This window comes from Serinus canaria, chromosome 20, assembly GCF_022539315.1.
Source record: "Serinus canaria isolate serCan28SL12 chromosome 20, serCan2020, whole genome shotgun sequence".
NCBI lineage: Eukaryota > Metazoa > Chordata > Aves > Passeriformes > Fringillidae > Serinus > Serinus canaria.
In genome coordinates this window covers 6,548,369-6,567,821 of record NC_066333.1, presented here as the reverse complement: position 1 = coordinate 6,567,821, position 19,453 = coordinate 6,548,369, and the positions used below count along the sequence as shown (strand labels likewise).

Below are 19,453 nucleotides of genomic sequence, written 5' to 3'. Positions count from 1 at the left end.
TTGTGTTTCTTTGTGACTAAGACAGGTGACACACACAATATGCTTTGGGCTTCTCCAATTTTTCAAGAAACGTCACAATTTTTTTATTAAACTGTTTTAGAAAAATGTTCTGTGTTCCTGGATTTCCAGTTTTGATTCAATCTGGAGGAATGTTCATTTCTGCAGAGTCTCCAGATCACAGGTAATTTCACTTCTGTTGGCATCTTCTGTCTCAGAAGTGTAGGACCTTTGGATCCAAGCCTGTCCAATTTGATGTTGTGTGTCATTTATTCAGTGGTTGGACTGGGGTTGGACAGATACATGTCAGTGTTAGGGGTATTTGTGGGTAGAAATGGGGCCTCTGAGTGCAACTGCAGCCCCTCAAGAGAGCATGAATTGGGCAAGACTTCTCTGTGTGTGTCATAATTAAAAGTTAAAAGAAACAGGGAGCCAATGAAACATTGCAAAATCTATGAATATTGTCTGAAGTTCCTGCTCCTGCTGTTACCTTGTTCTGGGCATTTGTTCATGTTCCCAGTGCTACTGTTTATAGAAAAGCACAAAACTTTTGAAAGCCTGAAATGAGGTTTGGCCTTCCCCATGGAACTTGGATGCTGAAATGAGGCCTTGTGTTACAGGAAAAAGAGATGTACAAATTGTAGGAAACCCCACTGCTTACAGACACCTGTTCCAGCCTGTGGAGGTTTTTTTTTTATTAATGAGCATTGTTTTTTTCTACAGAAGAGATGTTTTCTTCCCTCCTCTAAAATAACAGATTTCCAAATCCTAGTAAAGTATGTAGAAAATGCAGAAATACATAAAAGTACAGGTGAAGGAACTGAGCAAGGGCTGGATATGTGTCTGTGCAAGTACAGACCTGCTGTGGATCCCCTCTTCTGTCCCTGATAAATTCCCTGGAACAGTAAATCCTGATCCTCGTGCTGCACTGAGATCAATGTGCCATGGTGACTGGAAGGAAGAGGTGACACCTGTGTGACACAAGCGCTCCTGACTGTTGGTGTGTCCCACCCAAAGCTCTGCTAAGAATGTCAGCAACAAAACCAAGAGCTTTCAAACCTTTAAATATATTCTCAAAGTAAAATGTTCCAACAATCTGTAAGAAAAACCCCAAAATCAGTGCTCAGACAATTGACTCGATTAAGTCAGGTGTTAAATTTGGAATTTCAAGGAAGATCAATTAAATGATGGATGGGGTCTTAAAAGCGGAATTTGTGCTCTAGGAATCTGAAATCCCTGGCATTTACTTCTCTTTCAGAAGTTTATTTACCAGAGTGCTTACCTTGTAAACATTTGTCAATTCTCCACTGACTTTGTCACAAATAGGAAGTTGCTTCACAAGTGAAGGAAACCACTCTTACAGCAGGGAAACCTTAAGGAAAAAGTTCTGCAAAGACCTGCAATGCCTGTGCTAGAAAAGTGACATTGTGCATGGAGTTGTGCTAAGGCCAGAGAGCAGCTTTTTGCAAATGCCCCCACAGTGTGTACTGAAAGGCTGTGGTAGTGCTGATGTGTCACAGCTGCTGTGGGACTGCTTCCTTGGAGTAATTTCAGATTTTCTGCTTTTGCTTGGCAGAAAATCCCCTCTCAGATCCAGCACTGTTTTCCCTAAATGTTTTTAGAGGTTAGGAGTACCCCTCAGGTTTGTGTAGCACTTGTGTAACCCTTTGAGAGGTGAGGGCTGCAGCATTTGCTGCATCTCTGACCCCTCCTTCCAGAGAGGCTTTGATCCTTCTGACCTTACCTGGTGCCACAGCAAGGAACAATCAGCCATTTCCAAACTAAGAGATCCACCCAGAGAATTTAAATATTTTGACAGCAACATTACCAGGCCAGCCTTGAAACAGGGAGCACACATTCCACCTGGTACCTTTAAATCCAAGAGTGCTGGGAAAGAAGGCAGGTACTCCAGTCCCCCAAAATGTAAACATGTTTTTATTTAATGCCTTTTCACTCATCACAAGGTACTTTTCCCCCTCCTCAGCCCCAAGAAGGCAGCATAAGGCACAGTCCATACCCTCTTGGTGAGGTTCAAAACCACAGCCACAGCTCTTACCAGCAGTACCATGTGTCCTTACTACTCATGTACACAATATGATTCTCCCCAGAGTTTGTTCTGGAGAAATGAACTATTAATTTAGAACAGTAAGACTTTCCCCACCCCTCCCAACCCCCAAAAGCCAGATGAAAAACAGGTACAGAACTTAATACCAGAGTAATGAGATTAGTTCATAAATTAAAAAAATACAAAAAAAAAAAAGAAACAAAACAACCAAAAAAAAAAAAAAATCAACAGTTTCACTCCTATTTTCAGAAGGTCCTGTGTGATGTGATGGATTGTGCAGAGACTCCTTGCTGTGTCCTCTTCCTCTCTGAAAACCAAGAACACTGGCAGGGAGACCCAGATTTGTAGCATTTGCCTTGCTGATGGCAGAAAGGCCATTAGAGCTCTGTGCCTCCAGCTCAGGCAGCAACTGCAGCATCCCAGTGACTGATCAGGAGGATCTTCCTCTGTCCAAAGGAAGGAGGACTTGAGACAATATTCTTTGGCTGCAAGTTCTTAAAAGCTTCCACTGAAAGGGTTCTCCTTCAAAAAAAAGAAAAACTGCAGTTGCTGTGGGATTGTTTTTTACTAAGAAAACATTGAGGAATAGCTGGAAGCAATGTAAGAGTCTGAGTGAAGCCCTCCCAGTGCTGAGATGTTGGGCTCTGCTACAAATATTCCAGTTCCAAGGCGTGCCGAAGAGCTTCCAGGTCAGCGTGACAGGAGATTCTCCAGAAGGGCATGTTGTGCTAGAGGGAGACCAAAAGAGTGCAGGGTTTTTCTTCTGTTTTTGTGTAATACTGAGATCAAAACAACTTTCTTAGCTGTTCCTGAGGGTACAAGAGTTTTGCACCTGGCCACCAGGCTGTCACAGTGCCAGAGGCTGCTCTTAGGGAGGGAGGGAGGGACAAAGTGGGAACTGTCTCTGTTGATCTGTCTCTCCTGTGCCGACAGGAAGACACATCCTCCACAATCTAGGAGTATGCTGGTGATGGAGGATGTGGGCTGGATGCTAACTTGGCTCCTATTTTCCCCCCCACAAATTAATCAGGAATGTTTCTAGAATTGCAGTATTACTAGAAACAGTTTTAAGCAAACAGTAGTGGAAGCTGTTATCAGTGACTCACAGACAAATAAATTCAATCTATTGGAAAAGGAAGGTATTAAAATGTATAAAAATGTAAATAAAGGGATAAAATGCCACACAATCAAAATGCTTTCTAACAATTCACTTTCCCAATTAACTGGAACAGTAGGTCATACTGCATTTTCTGTAAGTGTAGGAACTGGTATCATTGCTCAGATCAATTATTCATTAATGCTACACTGTTGCCTCAGGGGAAGGTGCAATAGGGCTATAAAACAGCCTGTCCCCAAAAAACTTTCCCAGCTGCCATTTATGGGAGACTATCTTAAATTACTCCTCTGCCTCCCTGTTTTTGAATTTGTATTTGCTGTGATAAATCTGAAGCCCTGTACACACATGTCTAAATTTTAACCAGCCTGTTCCACTTGAAATCTGAGCATCTGGACAAAATCTGGAAGGTCAGCTACCTGTGACCTACTGTTATCTTCTTATAGTATCTGGATCATTCTCCTAAAAATTGTGAATATGCTGTAGGAAAACAAGACTGGCATCTGAAAGAGGACAAACTGTCAACTTCATAACTGCTGTGAAACAAGTGCAGCTGATTTCATTGAGGACCTGAAATGTTACCTGTCACGAGAATGCCCTGAAAGATCCCTGAACAGCAGAGTGCCTTAGCATAAAGCTCTGATCCCTGTGGCTGCTTGCACAGAGAGAACCTCCAAATAATTAGAATATGTTCTCAGATGTTCAATACAACTTTTTTTTTTTAATGTGTTCTGGTGGGCCTGGAGATTGTACTGGATTTGTTTCTTCCCCAAAACTGTTAAAGCAGTAAAATCAAAGACACAGCTCCTTTCTGCACTGGGATTTGTAACCTTTGGGACTCTGATTTTCTCTGCCTTCTCCCAAAACGTCAGTCTCTGCACAGTCAGTGGTACCTATGTAGTAATAAATGTACAGAAAGCCTGAACTGACAGCACTTAGTCCCTTCCAGCATGGGCAGAACACTGCTAAGAGTCTTTTATCCCTGCAGGAATTCTCCTGTAACCACACTGCTCCTGCATAAACAGCTTCAACAAAGCTTCAGAGAAGATGCACTTCCCACACAGATCCTGCTGAAGGGAAATGTTACTTTCCAACTGTACCTACCTGCAGTGGTTCCAGATGTTTATGTCACAGAGTCTATTTACCCTCCTATAACCCTTAAATACAACTAAAGCTGCTCTCTGGTATGTTGCCTGTTGCCTACCAGTAAACAAATGTTTTCTTTGAGCTGTTTATCAGTGTGTGTAGAGACTGCAAGCAAACCAAGACAGCTGAAGAGACTGAAACCCACTGCTCTGCAATTTCACTTGAAGGAGAAAACTTATTTCCTTCTCCCTCTCCCAGTTTCTATTAAACCTCTTCCATTAAAATATGTTTTTCTTTCTTAAACCAGAAGAAAACTTTGCCTCCCAGCCACTCCTGTTGTTCAGCAGTTACAGATTTATCACTCATCAGACAGGTGAAGAAAAATGACCCACAGAACTGGAGATGTTATCAGTGCTGTCAGCAGAGCAGCAAAAGGCTCTCTGCCTGTCCCCTCCCTTTTTTGTTTTTTCTGTATAAAGCTCAGGTGTGTAGAAGGTTTGATTAACGATTGTCATCAATCAAAGGAGGCAACAGCCCAGCAAGGAATGTGCTCTGCTAATGGCTGAGCTGCTTGGGCCAGGAGACAGGAGGCCCTTGAAATCCCAGCAGAGGAGATTGCTGAACCTCCCCACCTCCCCAGGCAGGCTGGGAGCCCCTGCAGCCTTTGATGCTCTTCTGTTCACTGACCCACTGCCTTTTGAAGTGTGGCACCGAGCTGCCACAAGCAGCAGACCATTGTCACTTCAGCCCAGTCTGCATTTGCGCTCCTCCTGACAGCTCCTTAACCCTTCCTGAGTTACAACCATCTGCAGCTTTAGGTGGTTTTCCAAGGTGGGTGCAGATTTTGTTGCTTCCACTGGCCAGGAAAAATACACTATAAAAAAACTGGGTTTCTGCTGCTTGGAAGATAACCTGAGATACAGTTCTGGGGATGGAACATGTGTCCCCCACCTTATTTTCTGGGATCCCTTTGTTACTGGGCTTGTGCAACCAGAGAGCTCAAATCTGCTTGGAAAGTCTTTGCAATGAGAATGAGATCCCAGTCCCACAGCACAAGGTTCAGCTGTATAGCTGAGCTCCTGTGACAGAATATTTTCAACATCACCTGAGCCACAGCATTTGTGTATCTGTTAGAAATTAAAGTTTGCTCAAGAGGGAGCTCATTTGGGCAGTTCCTGCATCTCAACTCATGTGCAATGCTCCTGGAGCAAAGGCAGCTCCATCCCATTTCTCCAGTCACCTCAGGAGCACAGGATACACAAAGACATCTTGCAAATATTGTTTGCCATTAACAAATTGTATTCCTGGCCCTGTATAGCCAAATAAATGGAAATTCCAGGAATACTTCTATTCTAAAGTTTAGGAAATGAAAACTTTGGCTGTTCCAATTCTCATTATTCATGATCACACTGCTTCTGCAGTTTCTGTTCTTTGTATTCAGTACAATTTTCTAATTTCATTTTGTTTGTGAAATTAATCCCATTGATCCAGAAGCTGTTGATGAAGGCAGCAGCTCTGCACAAGCCCTTTGGAATTTGCTACAATGAAGTTACACTCATGATCTCAATGAGTCATAAATACAAACACATGTATGGTATAGGCATAGTCTAGTAAGTAATTCAAAACTAATTCCAGCAAGTTAGAATTTACAAATCAGCATGTGTTGATCAGAAATCACCCTGCCTGCTCATCTGAGGTCACACACTGGAATTTCCCTTTTCATGTCTTTACAGCCATCTTTATAAAGCAAGAATGACTCCTGGAACATGTGACACAGCAATTACCTGAAATATTGTACCAGCTGCCAAAGTGGGGGGGATTTGGAGTATGGAATTTCTGACAAGGTGATTGTTGAGTATTTTGCATATTAAGAAATGGTAAGCTTCAAATGAAGGGAGCTTCATTATATTCTTAAATAAAGAAAGGGTCATTGCAGTCAAAGCTTGGAAGAATCCAGCATGGCATCCACAAACTGTACCTTTTTTGCTCCCTGTTCCTCTTCAACACCATCTCCTATTACAATGTACACGGCTTTCCTTCCAAACCTCTGCATTATCCTTTCAAAACAGCTCTCTTTCCCTGGGCAACACAAGAGAAATTACATTTTTTTTATCTGGACACACACCACAGGCAGAGCTAACATTCAAGCACAGTTATCCCCCAACTGAACTGCCTGCAACATTCTTCTCATTTCAGCCTGGATCTTCCTCTGAGGCAGATCCTCTCCATCTCAAGACAGTTACTAGCACTTGTTGGTCAGCCAAGGACTTGCAAGTGCTGCCAGTTTTCTGTGAGCTTTGTGACTGTGGTGCCCTGCTTAGGCCACCAGCTGGCAGACTGATGTGACACTCGTGGCATTCAGTTTCCAGAGCCCTCTTCTGTTCATTCTGGTCACAGTAAAAACATGAAAATGCAATGCTCAGAGGTTCAAACACACCAGAAAGAACAGAACACAAAGAAGCCCCAGGCCAACCCTACCAGCACTTATTACTCACAAAGCTCATTCAGCACACTTGACCCCTCTGCAAGAGCAAAAGGAGCCAAAAAGTTTCTGTAATAGGTCCAAGCAGACCTTCCCTCCAGCTGGGTGCAGCTGGACATCCCACAGGCAGTCAGTGCTCCATAGGCTGGGTAAATTTCTGTAGATCTGGCTCACTTCCCCTTGGAGACACTTGAGAAGTGTTTTTTAGACTTTTTTCCCCCTGCAGTCTGTACTGGGTTAAGTGTGGGAGTCAGGATGTGAATTAGACATCTGTTAAGTAGGGAGCTAAAAAAAAAGCTCACTCATTGCATGACTTAGGGACAAAACTTCAGCCTGCCTCAGGTGAGGCCTCAGACAGTTTGTTCTTACCTGTTTTTGTTGCACTGTAAATGTTTTCAATGGGGAAGACAGTGCCCAGCCCATAGAGAAGCACTTTAGCCAGAGCTGGTATAAGCTGAGTTGTGGTGACCAACACATTCACACAGTTGGGCCTAGGAAACAGAAGTTATTAGAAATCTGGGATTATTTCTTTCACCCTGGACTGAGAGGTGGTAGGAAGCAAACCCTTCCTGCCACTGGAAGTTCCTGAGCCAAGGAGGGATTCTGCAGCCAGAGGGAGATAATGTGAGTACCAGAAATGTCTTTGATCAGCTCAGTAGAATGAAAAAAACATCCACCAAACCAGCAGCAGTGATGCAGCCTTACTGCAAGCTTGCCAGGACCTCTCTGGTGGGAATTTGAACACAATGCAGTAATGTCCATGCTGGGCTCTGTTCAGGGACACAAGGGCTCTTCCTTCCCCCTCCTCTTTTGTAAACCTGAAAATGGAGCCATGGCTGAGGGGGCCAAGGAAAGGCAGGGTCAGGGACTGCTCTGCTTTTGCTCAGTTCACCATCCCAAGCTCACCCCAACCCTTGATAACTCAGCCTGGCAAACATGAGCAGACACTGGCCTCCCACAGGCTGGCCAGCAAAGCCCTCTCAATTTGTGTCTCAATTTGTTTAGAGGGGGAAACAAGGGAAGCAAAGGAGCTCCTGGATCAAACCCACAGGCAATTCCTGGAGCTGCTCTTACCGGGAATGGATCAGATTCAGAGCCTTCAGAGCATGGGTGAGCCAGAGATCAGTCAGTGCCTCCAGCTCTGCTCTCAGCTGCAGCCAGGTCTCCCTCTTAGGAGCTCCTATTAAACCTGCAAGCAGGGAAAGCACAGAAAGGGAATTGCATGGGAATGCCACGGGCACCTGCCTGTGCTCTGAACTCTCCCACTGCCCCTCTCTTGGCCCTGGTGCCACTGCCTCCCTTTGTCACTGCCATGTCACTTGAGCTCTGAGGCTCAGCTGCTGCAGCTCAGCTCCCTTCCCCTCTGCTGGAAGGGTTCAGTCAAGCACACATGGCAGGACCTCCCTGGAACTTTTCTTGGAGTGAGCATAAAGCTTGCAGGGGCAGTGAGCAAGCAGATGGAAGAGCTGTGTAAAGTGGGCAGTGACCTGGGCAGAGACACACCTGGGGCCAGGATGGTTTTGTTTCTCCTGAAAAGCCATGCCCCATTTCCAGGGCATGCAGACTTGTCCTCCAACCAATAAATAAGTTGTGGTGATGCTTTGAGTTTTGCTTCTTCCTAGTCAGAAGGAAACCTGCACTGATGTACTGAAAAGGAAGCTGAGAATCTCTTGGAAGACCTGTCTTCCAAGGGGAGATGAGGGAAGCCAGGGAATCCTGATTTCTGGTGGTATTTTTTCAGGGGAGTTAAAAACAAGTTGCTATAAGAAAAGAAAGCCTCCAGGCAGCAATCAGACATGCAGTGTATAAAAAAAGGGCATATTTAGTTTTGAACTGTTTGCTTGCCTGCTAAACGTTCTGGAAAATTGGAGAAGGTTGCTTTCCTGGCAAATAAATAACAAAACAAATCCCCCCACCAGACCTGAGTCCTTCTCAAGGCACTAACCAGGTGTTTCAGTGTGACTCCCACAAGCCCTGTGCAGAACCACGTTGAGGGTGACTGCTCAGCTCACTGTGCAGCACTCACACCAAGAGGCTCCCACACCTCCTCCAGAGATGGCCCTGCAGGTTCTGGGAGGATGAGAGGCCTGCTGGTGCCTGGGCACTGGCACTTACCCCCCACATTGTTTTTGTAGGTGTTGTACATCTCCTTGACCCGGCGGTAGCGGAACGCCAACTTCCTCATCCAGTCCACGCCGCCGTGAACGCCCGAGCCCAGGCACAGGTTGGCACTGGCAGTGGAGCTGTGGAAGCCATCTGCAGAGAAGTTGTACGTGCTGGGAGAGGCAGGAGGCAAGGGGAGAGGTCAGTGCAATTACAGCCTGCACAGCACCAGCAGGGAGGGGAAAGGGCTCCAAAGAAACGTGGAGACAAGTGGCAGCAGAGGCACAGGCAGGACACGCTGTACAGAACTGAAGTTCATCTTCAGCACAATTACCAGCACAGATCTAAAAAATGTTCTGTTCCTGCATCAATTTCTCACAATCATCATCTATAAAACCACTAATTGCAAAGCTCAATGTGAGTTCTGCACATTTCATTCTTTTCCTTTTGTTGCTCTGCAGGCAAAACTTTGGGAAAAGCAGATGGAATTGTGCAGAAGCAGTTTCTGTGAACATGGTGACCCAACTTACACAGGTAAGGGCAATGTTTGGTGCAGTTTGGGTACAAGTTTCAACAAGGATCTGGCATGGCAAAGCCCAGCTCCTCATTGCTAAGCCCATTCACTACAGACTGGACAGAGGGAAACCTTTCAGTCTGGCTTTGAAGCGTTTTGGTGACAGCTGTGACAACTGTCTGGTTAAATTATACATGAAGCTGGTGTGCTCTGACTGGAGCACAACCTAATTTAGATATATTTCCCAGAATGGTTGAAAGCTCAGCATAGTCAGGGCCTGACAGAAGGCTCAGGCACAGCAATGTGAGAGAGGGGACTCTGTGCTCGTGTGTGCTCAATAAATGCAGACAGCATGGAGCCAGGAGAGGAGACAGTGCAGGTCTGACAACCACTGGCCAGCTCCCTGCTATGTCCAAATGGCTGGGGACTGCCTGTCCTGCAGCCTCCATCCTGGGAGACCCCATACCTTAGATCCTGGCCATTGTCATCTGATGATACATCATCTATGTGGATCTGGTCACAGTCCTAGGAGGCAAAAAAAAAAAAAATACAACAGTGAGTAAATGTTGTGGGGGGAAAAAATTGAAATAATGTAATGCAAAATTACTCCAAGTGTAATATCAAGGAGATAAAATCTTACAATTTGCTAGTATTGTAGTCTAGCCAGTTAAATGTTAGCAACAAGTATCACACAGCACTTGCACAAAATATGAACAGACAGAGAGTGTGTGTGAGATTGCTGCTATCTAAGGGCACAGCAGCTCTTGAATAACACAGTGAGTGGAACTCCTTATGCAGACAGAGATGGAGATGCTTGTGTTTTAGCCAGGAAAGTTGAGTTTTTTGTACTCTGTATGCATGATAAGGCAGAGACTTGGCAGCCTTTGTCCCTGTGAGAATACTGCTCTGGACAGGAGGTGTGTGCCCAGATAATTACAGGGCAGAAGATCTGTCCCAGGGAGATTTCCAGAGAGCCTGTCCTGCCCATCCTGCTGGAGTTTTCCCAGTTTGCTCTGAGGGGCTGAGCTTCCTTTGATGTGCAGGGAAGCTGGGCTGAAGCACTGAAGGCACCAAACACTCCTTCACTGCCCCAGCCCCAGAGGGAGCTGAGGAATAATGTGTGTCAGTAAGGAGGAAATCTGTGCACAGGAAATTTAACCAGAATATACACTTGGAGCTCAGCCTGCTGCGCTCCAGATCTTATCTTCCAAAATCCTTCATTGTTCGAATGGGGGAGGCCCTGCCTCAGAAATGTCAGAAATGTTATTCCTTTGGTTTCTTTCCCAGTCTCAGCATTAAGATTAGAAAGAGAAAAATTGGGAAGTTTCCCCCTGCACCTTAACTCTCCTTTCTCCATAAGCCTTACAGGTGAGAGCAGAACAGAAAGCCTGCAAGCTGATGAACACTATCTTTTATTTTGGTTGATTTTTCAGAAGGGTTTAAAAGCTGTGACAGCTGGTACCACAGGACTCTGGAGTCAGAACAACTGCAGCTAACCAAGGGGCAGTAATTCTTACCACTTCAGTATTCTGCAAACCACAGGATTTGTTTTACCTTCCCTACACAATGATGAGTTTGATGAATTACTTTCAACTAGCCCCTTTCAAAAATGAAAAAGAAATCCCCAAACAAGTAACCAAACTCTGTCAATGGTAAAACATGACAGATAGTTCTTATCCATAATAATGAGATTATTCTGCAGCATTTTAGATAATTCTCAAAATGACACACAACTGCATCTTGTTCTCATCTCATCAGCCCTCTTACCAGCCCATCCCTGGAGTACATATTGCTGTGTGTAATGCAATAGCAGGTCCCTGCTGGCACCCCTCTCCCCCAGCCCCAGGGGCTGCTGTGAACCACGCTGGGCTCAGCCCACTCCACTTCAGCTGTACGACTGCATGAGGTCAGGGGAAAGGCATTTGTGCAGGGATCTGCTTTCCTCGTTTGTGAATGGATTGTTCTGTACACTGAAGTGTGACAACAGTAGCTATCACATTTCTGGGTTAATAAAACACCCTGACACTGCCTGAGACGCTACCTCATCGCTGCTCCAGTTACCCAGCCACAGCCTGCACCTTCCAGCCCTGCCACAGGCTGGTCCTTCATCCCTGCAGGCCTTCCCTGACATCCCTGAGAGGGGAGCCACACACACCCAGATCCCTCAGCTGCTGCAAGGAGGAACCTTGGAATGGCAGCAAGGCTGTGATGGGGACCTGGCCCAGGCTTCACATCTGCTGGTTCTGCACTGGGGTCTCAGGGTGGATGGTGTGTGGCACACCCAGATTCTATCTCAGACACGTGTGTGAGCCCTCCCTGCTGGTTCTGCACTGGGGTCTCAGGGTGGATGGTGTGTGGCACACCCAGATTCTATCTCAGACACGTGTGAGCCCTCCCTGCTGGTTCTGCACTGGGGTCTCAGGGTGGATGGTGTGTGGCACACCCAGCCTGTACCCCAGGCACGTGTGTGAGACCTCAGCCAGCCCTTGCAGCTCTGAGCTGGTTTTACTCCTGGGCTGTCTCTGGATGCTGCACAAGCTGCCTCCAGGTGGGACCAGCCACGTTTGGAGGAGGCTGAGCTGTTTAAATGGCACTGCTGGCTTGGAGCAAGCCTCTGCTGCCTCCTTGTATAATACAGGGCTCCTGAGAGCTGCCTCTGTTATCCCTCACATTCCCCCTGAATACTCCCAAGGAATGTCTCGTGCAGGTATAAAAACAACTGAAAAAGGCACACACAGCCTGTCTGGGGATCAGGACTGTGCTGGAGAGCTTTAAACATCTCATGGATTCACTGATCAGTGGAGCCTGCATCCCTCATTAGGAGGGGTTAACACTTCCCAGAACACAAAACCTCCAGGGATGGCTCCCAAAGGGAGCAGCTTGTAAACACACTAATCCCCTTGTTTGTTAGTTCCTCATCCCCCTGTCAGTCCTCCTGTCCTTAATACCTGTTTTCCAGACAGCCAGACAATAACATCTCCAGAGGGGCTGGGGCTGGAAGGTGCTGTTCTTTAGCCAGCATTGTACTGGGAACAAAAGGCATCTGGGAAAAAAAGCACAACCCTGGAAAGGCCAGAGCTTGTATTTTAACTTCTCTGTGATTTTTAACCCTGGGTGAGTTCTTTTCTCCCCAGTTCCCTAGAAAGGGGAGCAGAGAGGGAGAATATCTGCTGCCAGGTGAATATTTGCTGACACACTCTGCAGCACGATCAGAGCCCTTTGTGCAAACACCCTGCATGGCTCCCACCTGCACACTGCAGGGGTTCCATCTGCCTGTAGGACTTACCTTGCTGACAGGGAATCCCTTTCTGTAAAAGACTCAGAGTTTTCAGTAGGAGTTTAACACTTCTGCAGTCACCCCCTGCCCTGGGGACCAGAGATCAGCCTCCTCCCACACAACACCCCGAGTTTTGGGGTGACTCAGCTGGATCCTGGTGCTGCACTGCAGCACTGAGAGAGGATGGATCTGAATGGCTCCATCTGAATGGGACTGCACAGCCTAAATGCACCCAGGAAACAACTACCTGAATCCCTTCTGGGTAGATCCTAAGAAAAGATAAAGCCCTGGCTAACCAGAGTTTCAGAATCTTCTTTTCTTTGTGTTTGGGCAGCAAAAAGGTTGCATTCCAGTTCAGGCTCCTCCCTCAGATTTTGAAGTCAGTTTTTTGCCAGGTGACATCACACCCTCACCAGACTAAGGAGGATGACACAAATTCTACCAAGGGCTGTGCAAACCTTGCTGTATCTATGGACAAATGTTTTGTCCTCCTCAGGCACTTCCTGGGAATGCTTCAAAGGGCTTTGGCAGCACCTTCTCCTCTGCACAGCACTGCAAACTGCAGCCAGCAGAACAAACCTGTCCCCTGTGCTAAAGCAAGGGAATTGGCTTCCTTGTCCAACCAGCCTCTCTGGAAAGGATGGGTGACATTTTCTCCTCTTTCCCCTTGTTCCACTGTCAGTTCTGAGGCCAGCCATGCTCTGGTTATTCCAGTCTGCCAGACCCCCCCAGAAAAGGTGAACTTGGATTTGTGCCAGAGAAACATTTTCAGTGTTTAAGAGAACTCCTGCTGTGGTTTCAGATGGAAACTCTCCCTGCTCTCCCACCCTGCCCCAGCACAAGAGATGGCCAGAAATGGTTTCTGCCCTGAGCAGTTCCAGCTCCTTCTGTGTGTACAGGCCAGCCCTGCACCACATGATGGTGCTCATGTACCTGGGAATGCCTGTGGGTCCACAGCTGGATCTATTCCTGTGCTGGTTCCTACAAATCCCTTTTTTTGTTTTAAGGATGTCATTCACTGCGGTTTTTTGAGCCCAGTACTCAGTGATGTATGATCCTGAAATACCACTCTGTGAATACACAAAGGTGGCTTTTATTTACCATCCTAAATGAAGGAGTAGGGTGGGTAACCCTGGATGACTCTGTTACTGCAAATTCCTCCAAACTGACATGGCTTTTTTGGAAAGTAAAATTCTGTAAGGCACGTTTACTTTTCTTTAATTCTCCATCATCCATCAATTTTTCATGGAAAAAGCTCAGCTAAAACCAAACCACCAGTGCCCAGAGCTGTTACTGACTGACAAGTGTGCACAATTTGATGAAGGCCAGACAATTTGCTGCTTCATTTAAAATTTTAGGGCAGTAAGTGAAAAAGAAGAAAACTTATTTTAAAATGGTAATTCTTGCAAAAGTCTGGAAAGGCAGAGGGGTTCTGGAGGGTCCCTGTGCAGAACATGGAGCTTTGTTGCATCACATATTGAAATCTGATGGATGAAAGGTGATGGTTCTGTAGTAAATATTGTCACTTTTTAAATAATGCCCTGGACTCCAAAAGAGGAGCTCTGGTTTTTGTTTTCCCTTAAGAGAAAGATTTTACTCTGTACTTTCCATGCCCTCATCACAAACTCCCCCCATGAAAAAAGTTGAAAGAGGAAAAATCTGTCAGTTCAGGTGCTTGTCTTTGAAAGGAAATACCAATTCTCAGCAAGTGACACCTCAAGCCTGCGAGAGCCAGGTGGCAGGAAAGGCTGTGCCTCCCCTGACAGAGGGGACCACACTGCAATCCAGCACTGAAGGAACCAGAAATTCCCACTGAACTCCTCAGGCACAGAAAAAGTTCTCTCCTTTCATCTGGCACAGAAACAAATCCTTCCTTTTGCAAGGGAAGGAAAAAAAATAATAATAAAGACCAACAGAAGCCTGCCCAGGGATGCCAGGTTTTTCTTCTCCAAATGCCTCCAAGCAGAGTTTTGATCCCAAGGTGGCCAGAGCTCAAACCCCACCTTACCACCCTGCACCTGAGCCATCCAGGCTGCAAATCCCAGCTCACTCCCAGCCCTGCTGCACAGCTGCTCCCCAGCATTCTGCCAGCACCCCTTTGCCTGCATCCCACCTCACACCCTAAAGGATTTTGGCTTTGTGTGAGAGACAGTCAGGTCTGACCACGTCAACAGCAGGAAAAATTCCTCCTCTGGTTCTGTCACATTGAAACTCCCATAGCTTCATCCTGCAGCCTTCCTGGGCCTGAGCAGAACCTCCTGCTCTGTCTGTCTGTCTGTCTGTGCAAAACCTTCCTCAAAACACAGCAACATCTTCAAAACCTCTGCTTTGGCTCACAGCTAATTGCTGTCTGCCCCCATAGCATCTATGCCAATTTAGCCTGAATAAAATTATTAAACAGCAAATTTCAGGAGAAGCAGCAGCAATGACCTCATTATCACACTTAGTGGATCTGCAAAAAGCCATCACTTTTAACTGAGTATTTAGAAAAAAAGAAATCCTGAACAGAATGGAGGTGTCAAAGGGATGTTTCCAATAAGCCAACTAAGGTCCACTTCTCTGGGGTCAAAAATAAAAAGTTTCTTGGCCAAACCCCCCCAAGTTTCTAGACCTCATGCCAATGATTACAGAGAAAGATGCTAAATAAAATAAGCAGCCACATACCTCCAGGTCATTGAAGAACAGATGTGTGTCTGCAAGGTTGAAGATCATTTCTTCCATCATGAGACCTATCCTCACAGACGTTGTGGTGTCCTGTCAGGGCAAAATCAGGGGTTTCCATTCACTCTGATTTTCTTTTTTGGGGATGGGTGTGGGGGGTGGGAGATCTTAGACCAAACCCAGGATCTGCACATTCCTATTTCTTAAGATACATTTATTAAAGTAATTTTACCTCCCAAGTGTATTTTAACATTAACATGATTTTCCCATCCTTTCTCTTGCTCTCCTAGATAAACAAATTCTGTTCTCTGAAGGATGTCTGTGACTCACCCTGACCACCAACAGCCCACACACTTCAGATGATACAAAGCTCCTTTAAACACCTGAAACTATGCAAGAATTGCTTCAGTAGGTTAGACAAAAAGTTGGTTTCCAGTAGCATCATTAGTGACTGGTTTGGGGGTAGTTACCCAGCAAGAACATGCAGAGGGTGATTCTTTCCTGACTTGTCCTTCAGACCAACAATTCCATTCCCACTGAAGCTCCCTACTTATCTACCAGCATCAGCAGAGTTAAAACAGCCCCATCCCCCATGGAAGCCCAACTATTACACAGTAAAATCCTTGTCCAGTACAACTATTGCTGCTCAGGACAGCAGCCTTGCAGAGCTCCAACTGCAGCTACACCAAATAACAATAGTGCTTAAAAAACCAACCAAACAAAGCCATGAAATTTACAAGGAAAAAAAAAGAAATAAAAAGAAAAAACAAAAGAAAAGACAAGACACAGCACAAATGCAGGACAGGTTCACCTGTCACTGCAGCTGGTGTTGGGAATGGCAAAGATCCCAGTGCCCCTGACTGTGCCCACTGCTCCCTGGGATTCTCCTGGCCCAGCAGCTCCAGCCCAAACAGCTGTGGGTCTGATTCAGCCCCTCCCAGGAGGGTCCCAAACCTCCTCCTGGAAGGGAAGGACGTGGTGCAGAAGCTCTGGCTGCCTGTGGCATTTTTAAACCACTGAATGTGAAGATGCACGTGCTGGCAGCTCTCAACCATCTCCTGCCCCTTTGTAAGGACATGTGAACTTTCTCACACCCAGACCCTGCTCCTGCCAGCAGCAGTGACAAAACCTTTAAGTGAATTCCCCTGGAGAAGGATGATGCTACCTGCAACTCTACATATGTGAGTTTGGTTAATTCATCCTAGAAAATGAATGTATTTCCCAGCTGAGACAGCACTGAGCCTGTGAAAGGGCTGTCACTTCACTGCCCCACCAAGTCAGCAAGCCAACCACCCCTCCTGCCCCCAAACAACTAGCCTGGCTCCTAAATCCACAGCCAGAGCACGGAAACACATTGACCCAAACAGTTACCAGCAGTGCATTTTTTAATTCATTAAACAGCTCAAAAACAGAAGCAAAAATAATCTGTATTTAATTTGATAAACAGTCACAGCACAAAAGCATTGGGCCTGTTCAAACTGAACAACAGACAACTTGGGAAAACCCCACATTCCCACAAGAGAACTTTCTTTTAGATGTTAATTCACCTTCAGTAGGTCAGGGCTCTCATCTCGATGTATAAATCTGCCCTGCTTTAGCATGGTGTGTGCTTCAGCAGAGGAAACCCACCCAGTTAAACACAGTCTCTGCTCTCATTTTCTGCAGATTTCTGTGGGTCCTGTTCTTGCAGTAATGACCTGAGTGAGGGGCTCTAACAGGGAGCACAATGCAGGGAGGGTGAGCACATTTCAACCTTTGGGGCAGACACTGCTGACACAGGGTGTACCACACACCCAGCTAATTACTGCACATTCCCAGGGAAGTTCTCTTCAATTAGAGCAGGATGGCTCTGGTTCCTGCCATGCCTGACTCACAAGCCCTGTGCCCAGTACAGAGCTCTGTCACTCACTTTAAACATTCTTGTTGCTGTCCCACAGACAAGGGCACAAAGCAAAAACTCCAACAGACTTGCCCTGAACGTGTCTCTCATTTCCAGCCCCAAACCTGCTCCCCTGATGAGGCACAGGGACACAGACCCAACCAGGGCATTTCCCTGTGGCCCCAGAGGAACAGCACTGAATCAAATTTTACTACCCAGGTGTAGTTACACGGGGGAACTGTTTTGAAGAAAATATGCTGCTAGGAAGAAATTATTTTGTAAAATGGTTTTTAATGAAGCAATTTATTTTTATACATTTCAAGGATCATTAGCTTTTAAAACTCTTTCAGGAAATCTCATTGGTTGCTATCTGTCATTTATCCTCCAAGTTTCATTTTAGCTTTATTGGTATTAATCACTAATGGGGAGTAGGAAACATTTCCAGTGTATGAAGTTACCTTCTCTTTAACTAAACAATATGGAATCCAAACTCTAGATGAGAGGGGGGGTGGGGGGAGAAAAAAAATCTTTCTCTTGAGATACAGAATAGGATGGAATGAAAACAAAACAGAAAAATGCACTTTACCACCCAGAGGGGAAGTCATTTGGGGAAATGATTTGGCACCACTGCTTCCACAGTGTGGACATTTCCCCCACAGCAAGGCACAATTCCAAGTCCTAAAGAGGCTGATAAAGTTTTAAGGCCAACCAGCACTCCCAGTGTGACAGAGGTGTCTGGAGGCCAGGCTCCTCCAGCAGTTATTTATTTGCACTGCTGTAGCAACTAGAAGCACCAGTCCCAGAGGTTGTGCCCACCCTGAGGAAAGACAAAGTTGCTACAGCTGTCAGTTCAAGGAGGAATAAACACAAAGAATCAGGCTGCACCAAAAAATGAGATTGGTATATCCAAATCCTCTGTACAGTGTGTAAATCATCAGAAAGAGGATTATGAAACCTGTGTGGAGATGCTGATGTATGCTCTTCCTAGGCACAGAAACCCTGTGCCACCAGAGGACATCTCTGTGCTGCCAGTGGTGCCCATGCAGGAGCAGTGTGAGCTCAGCAGAGCAATGGGAAGTTCCCAGTGATCCCTGCTAACATCCTCCTGCAGGAAAAGTGTGCCCAGCAGCCCTGGGAATGAGCTCCTTACTAACACATGCAGCCAATGCTTCCTGATGCTTGTGAAGCCCAAGGACCACAGACAGCCTGAAATCCAATCTCCTCCAGGAACCACTTTTTGCAGTGAAAACAGATTAATCTAAAAACTCGATTCTCAGTGCTTGTTTAGTAACTTTAGGAGAGCCAGGTCCTCCCTGTGCTAATCCAGGAGTCATGCTTTCACAAACAAGGACAATGAGAGGCAGGGGTGCAAAACAGGCAATAAACTCCTTTTGTAAATAAAACTTACAGCAGCACAGAGTATCCCCACATGCCTCATCTCTGCCATGCTCCATTGGTGGAGTTTCCTTCAGGGTCAGACTGTAACAGCCCCACAAATTACTTCTAGTGCAAACCCCTGGTGCTCAGAGCAAGCATTCCTGATCCTCCCATGCAGGGCTCCCACAGCTGCCTCCCACGCAAACTTGGGGGAGACAAGCACTGGGAGGGAAGGATCACTCTGAATTATTCATTCCTTCTCAGCACACCCTCCACTCCCACTTCTCAAGACCAGGAGTCACAGTTTCAGAGCTGCCCATTCCTCCTCAGGGCACACCTCGAGAGAACCGAGAGGTAAAAAAGCCCCCACTCCCTAAGGCTGCTTCATAAACAACAAGTGATCAAAACATAGAGAGAATAAGTCCCTTTTCAACATTTTGAAACATTTCCAACATTTTTCAACGTTTTGATCAGAAATGTTTTCTCGAGAGAGCATCCTTGGACACGTCCCTGCTGTGTCTGACGGGCTGCTCCCACGGCTGGCAACGGCCACCCCTTGTGAGGGAGGCAATTTCCACTCCAAGGGAGGCAATTTCCACTCCAGGGGAGGCAATTTCCACTCCAGGGGAGCCACTGCCAGCCCCCAACACCCACTTGCTTTGGGGAACTTTGCTGCCTGTTCTGCACATATTCCTATTGAGGAAAATATGGGCAGCAGCAGCAGCCTCTGTGTTGTAAAGGAAGAACTAAAGCCCTCATTTAGCAAGGAGCTCATTTTCTTTCACATCCCAGTGGCACAAGCTCACACACTGGTTGCCAGTGCTGCTCTTAGTTTGGCCACTTGCATGCACTGTTTCTAACCCTTGAAGTAGTTCTCTACATTTGAAGTGAATTGTTT

General features: G+C 46.2%; 1 protein-coding gene across 5 annotated transcripts in view; it reads right to left on the bottom strand.

The window, feature by feature from the left end:
• Positions 1-1,913: 1,913 nt before the first annotated feature.
• The window catches only part of EYA2 (EYA transcriptional coactivator and phosphatase 2), an 87,962-nt gene continuing 70,422 nt past the window's right edge, over positions 1,914-19,453 (bottom strand). For all 5 annotated transcript variants that reach the window (XM_030233458.2, XM_050982251.1, XM_030233455.2 and 2 more), the window contains 7 exons: positions 15,303-15,392; positions 9,828-9,886; positions 8,860-9,020; positions 7,819-7,933; positions 7,114-7,235; positions 6,241-6,341; positions 1,914-2,790 (listed from right to left, as the gene is read on the bottom strand). In XM_030233458.2, the coding sequence (XP_030089318.2) occupies positions 2,710-2,790; positions 6,241-6,341; positions 7,114-7,235; positions 7,819-7,933; positions 8,860-9,020; positions 9,828-9,886; positions 15,303-15,392 (729 nt within the window). In that variant the 3' untranslated portion in view covers positions 1,914-2,709. The remainder of the gene's footprint in view (positions 2,791-6,240; positions 6,342-7,113; positions 7,236-7,818; positions 7,934-8,859; positions 9,021-9,827; positions 9,887-15,302; positions 15,393-19,453) is intronic.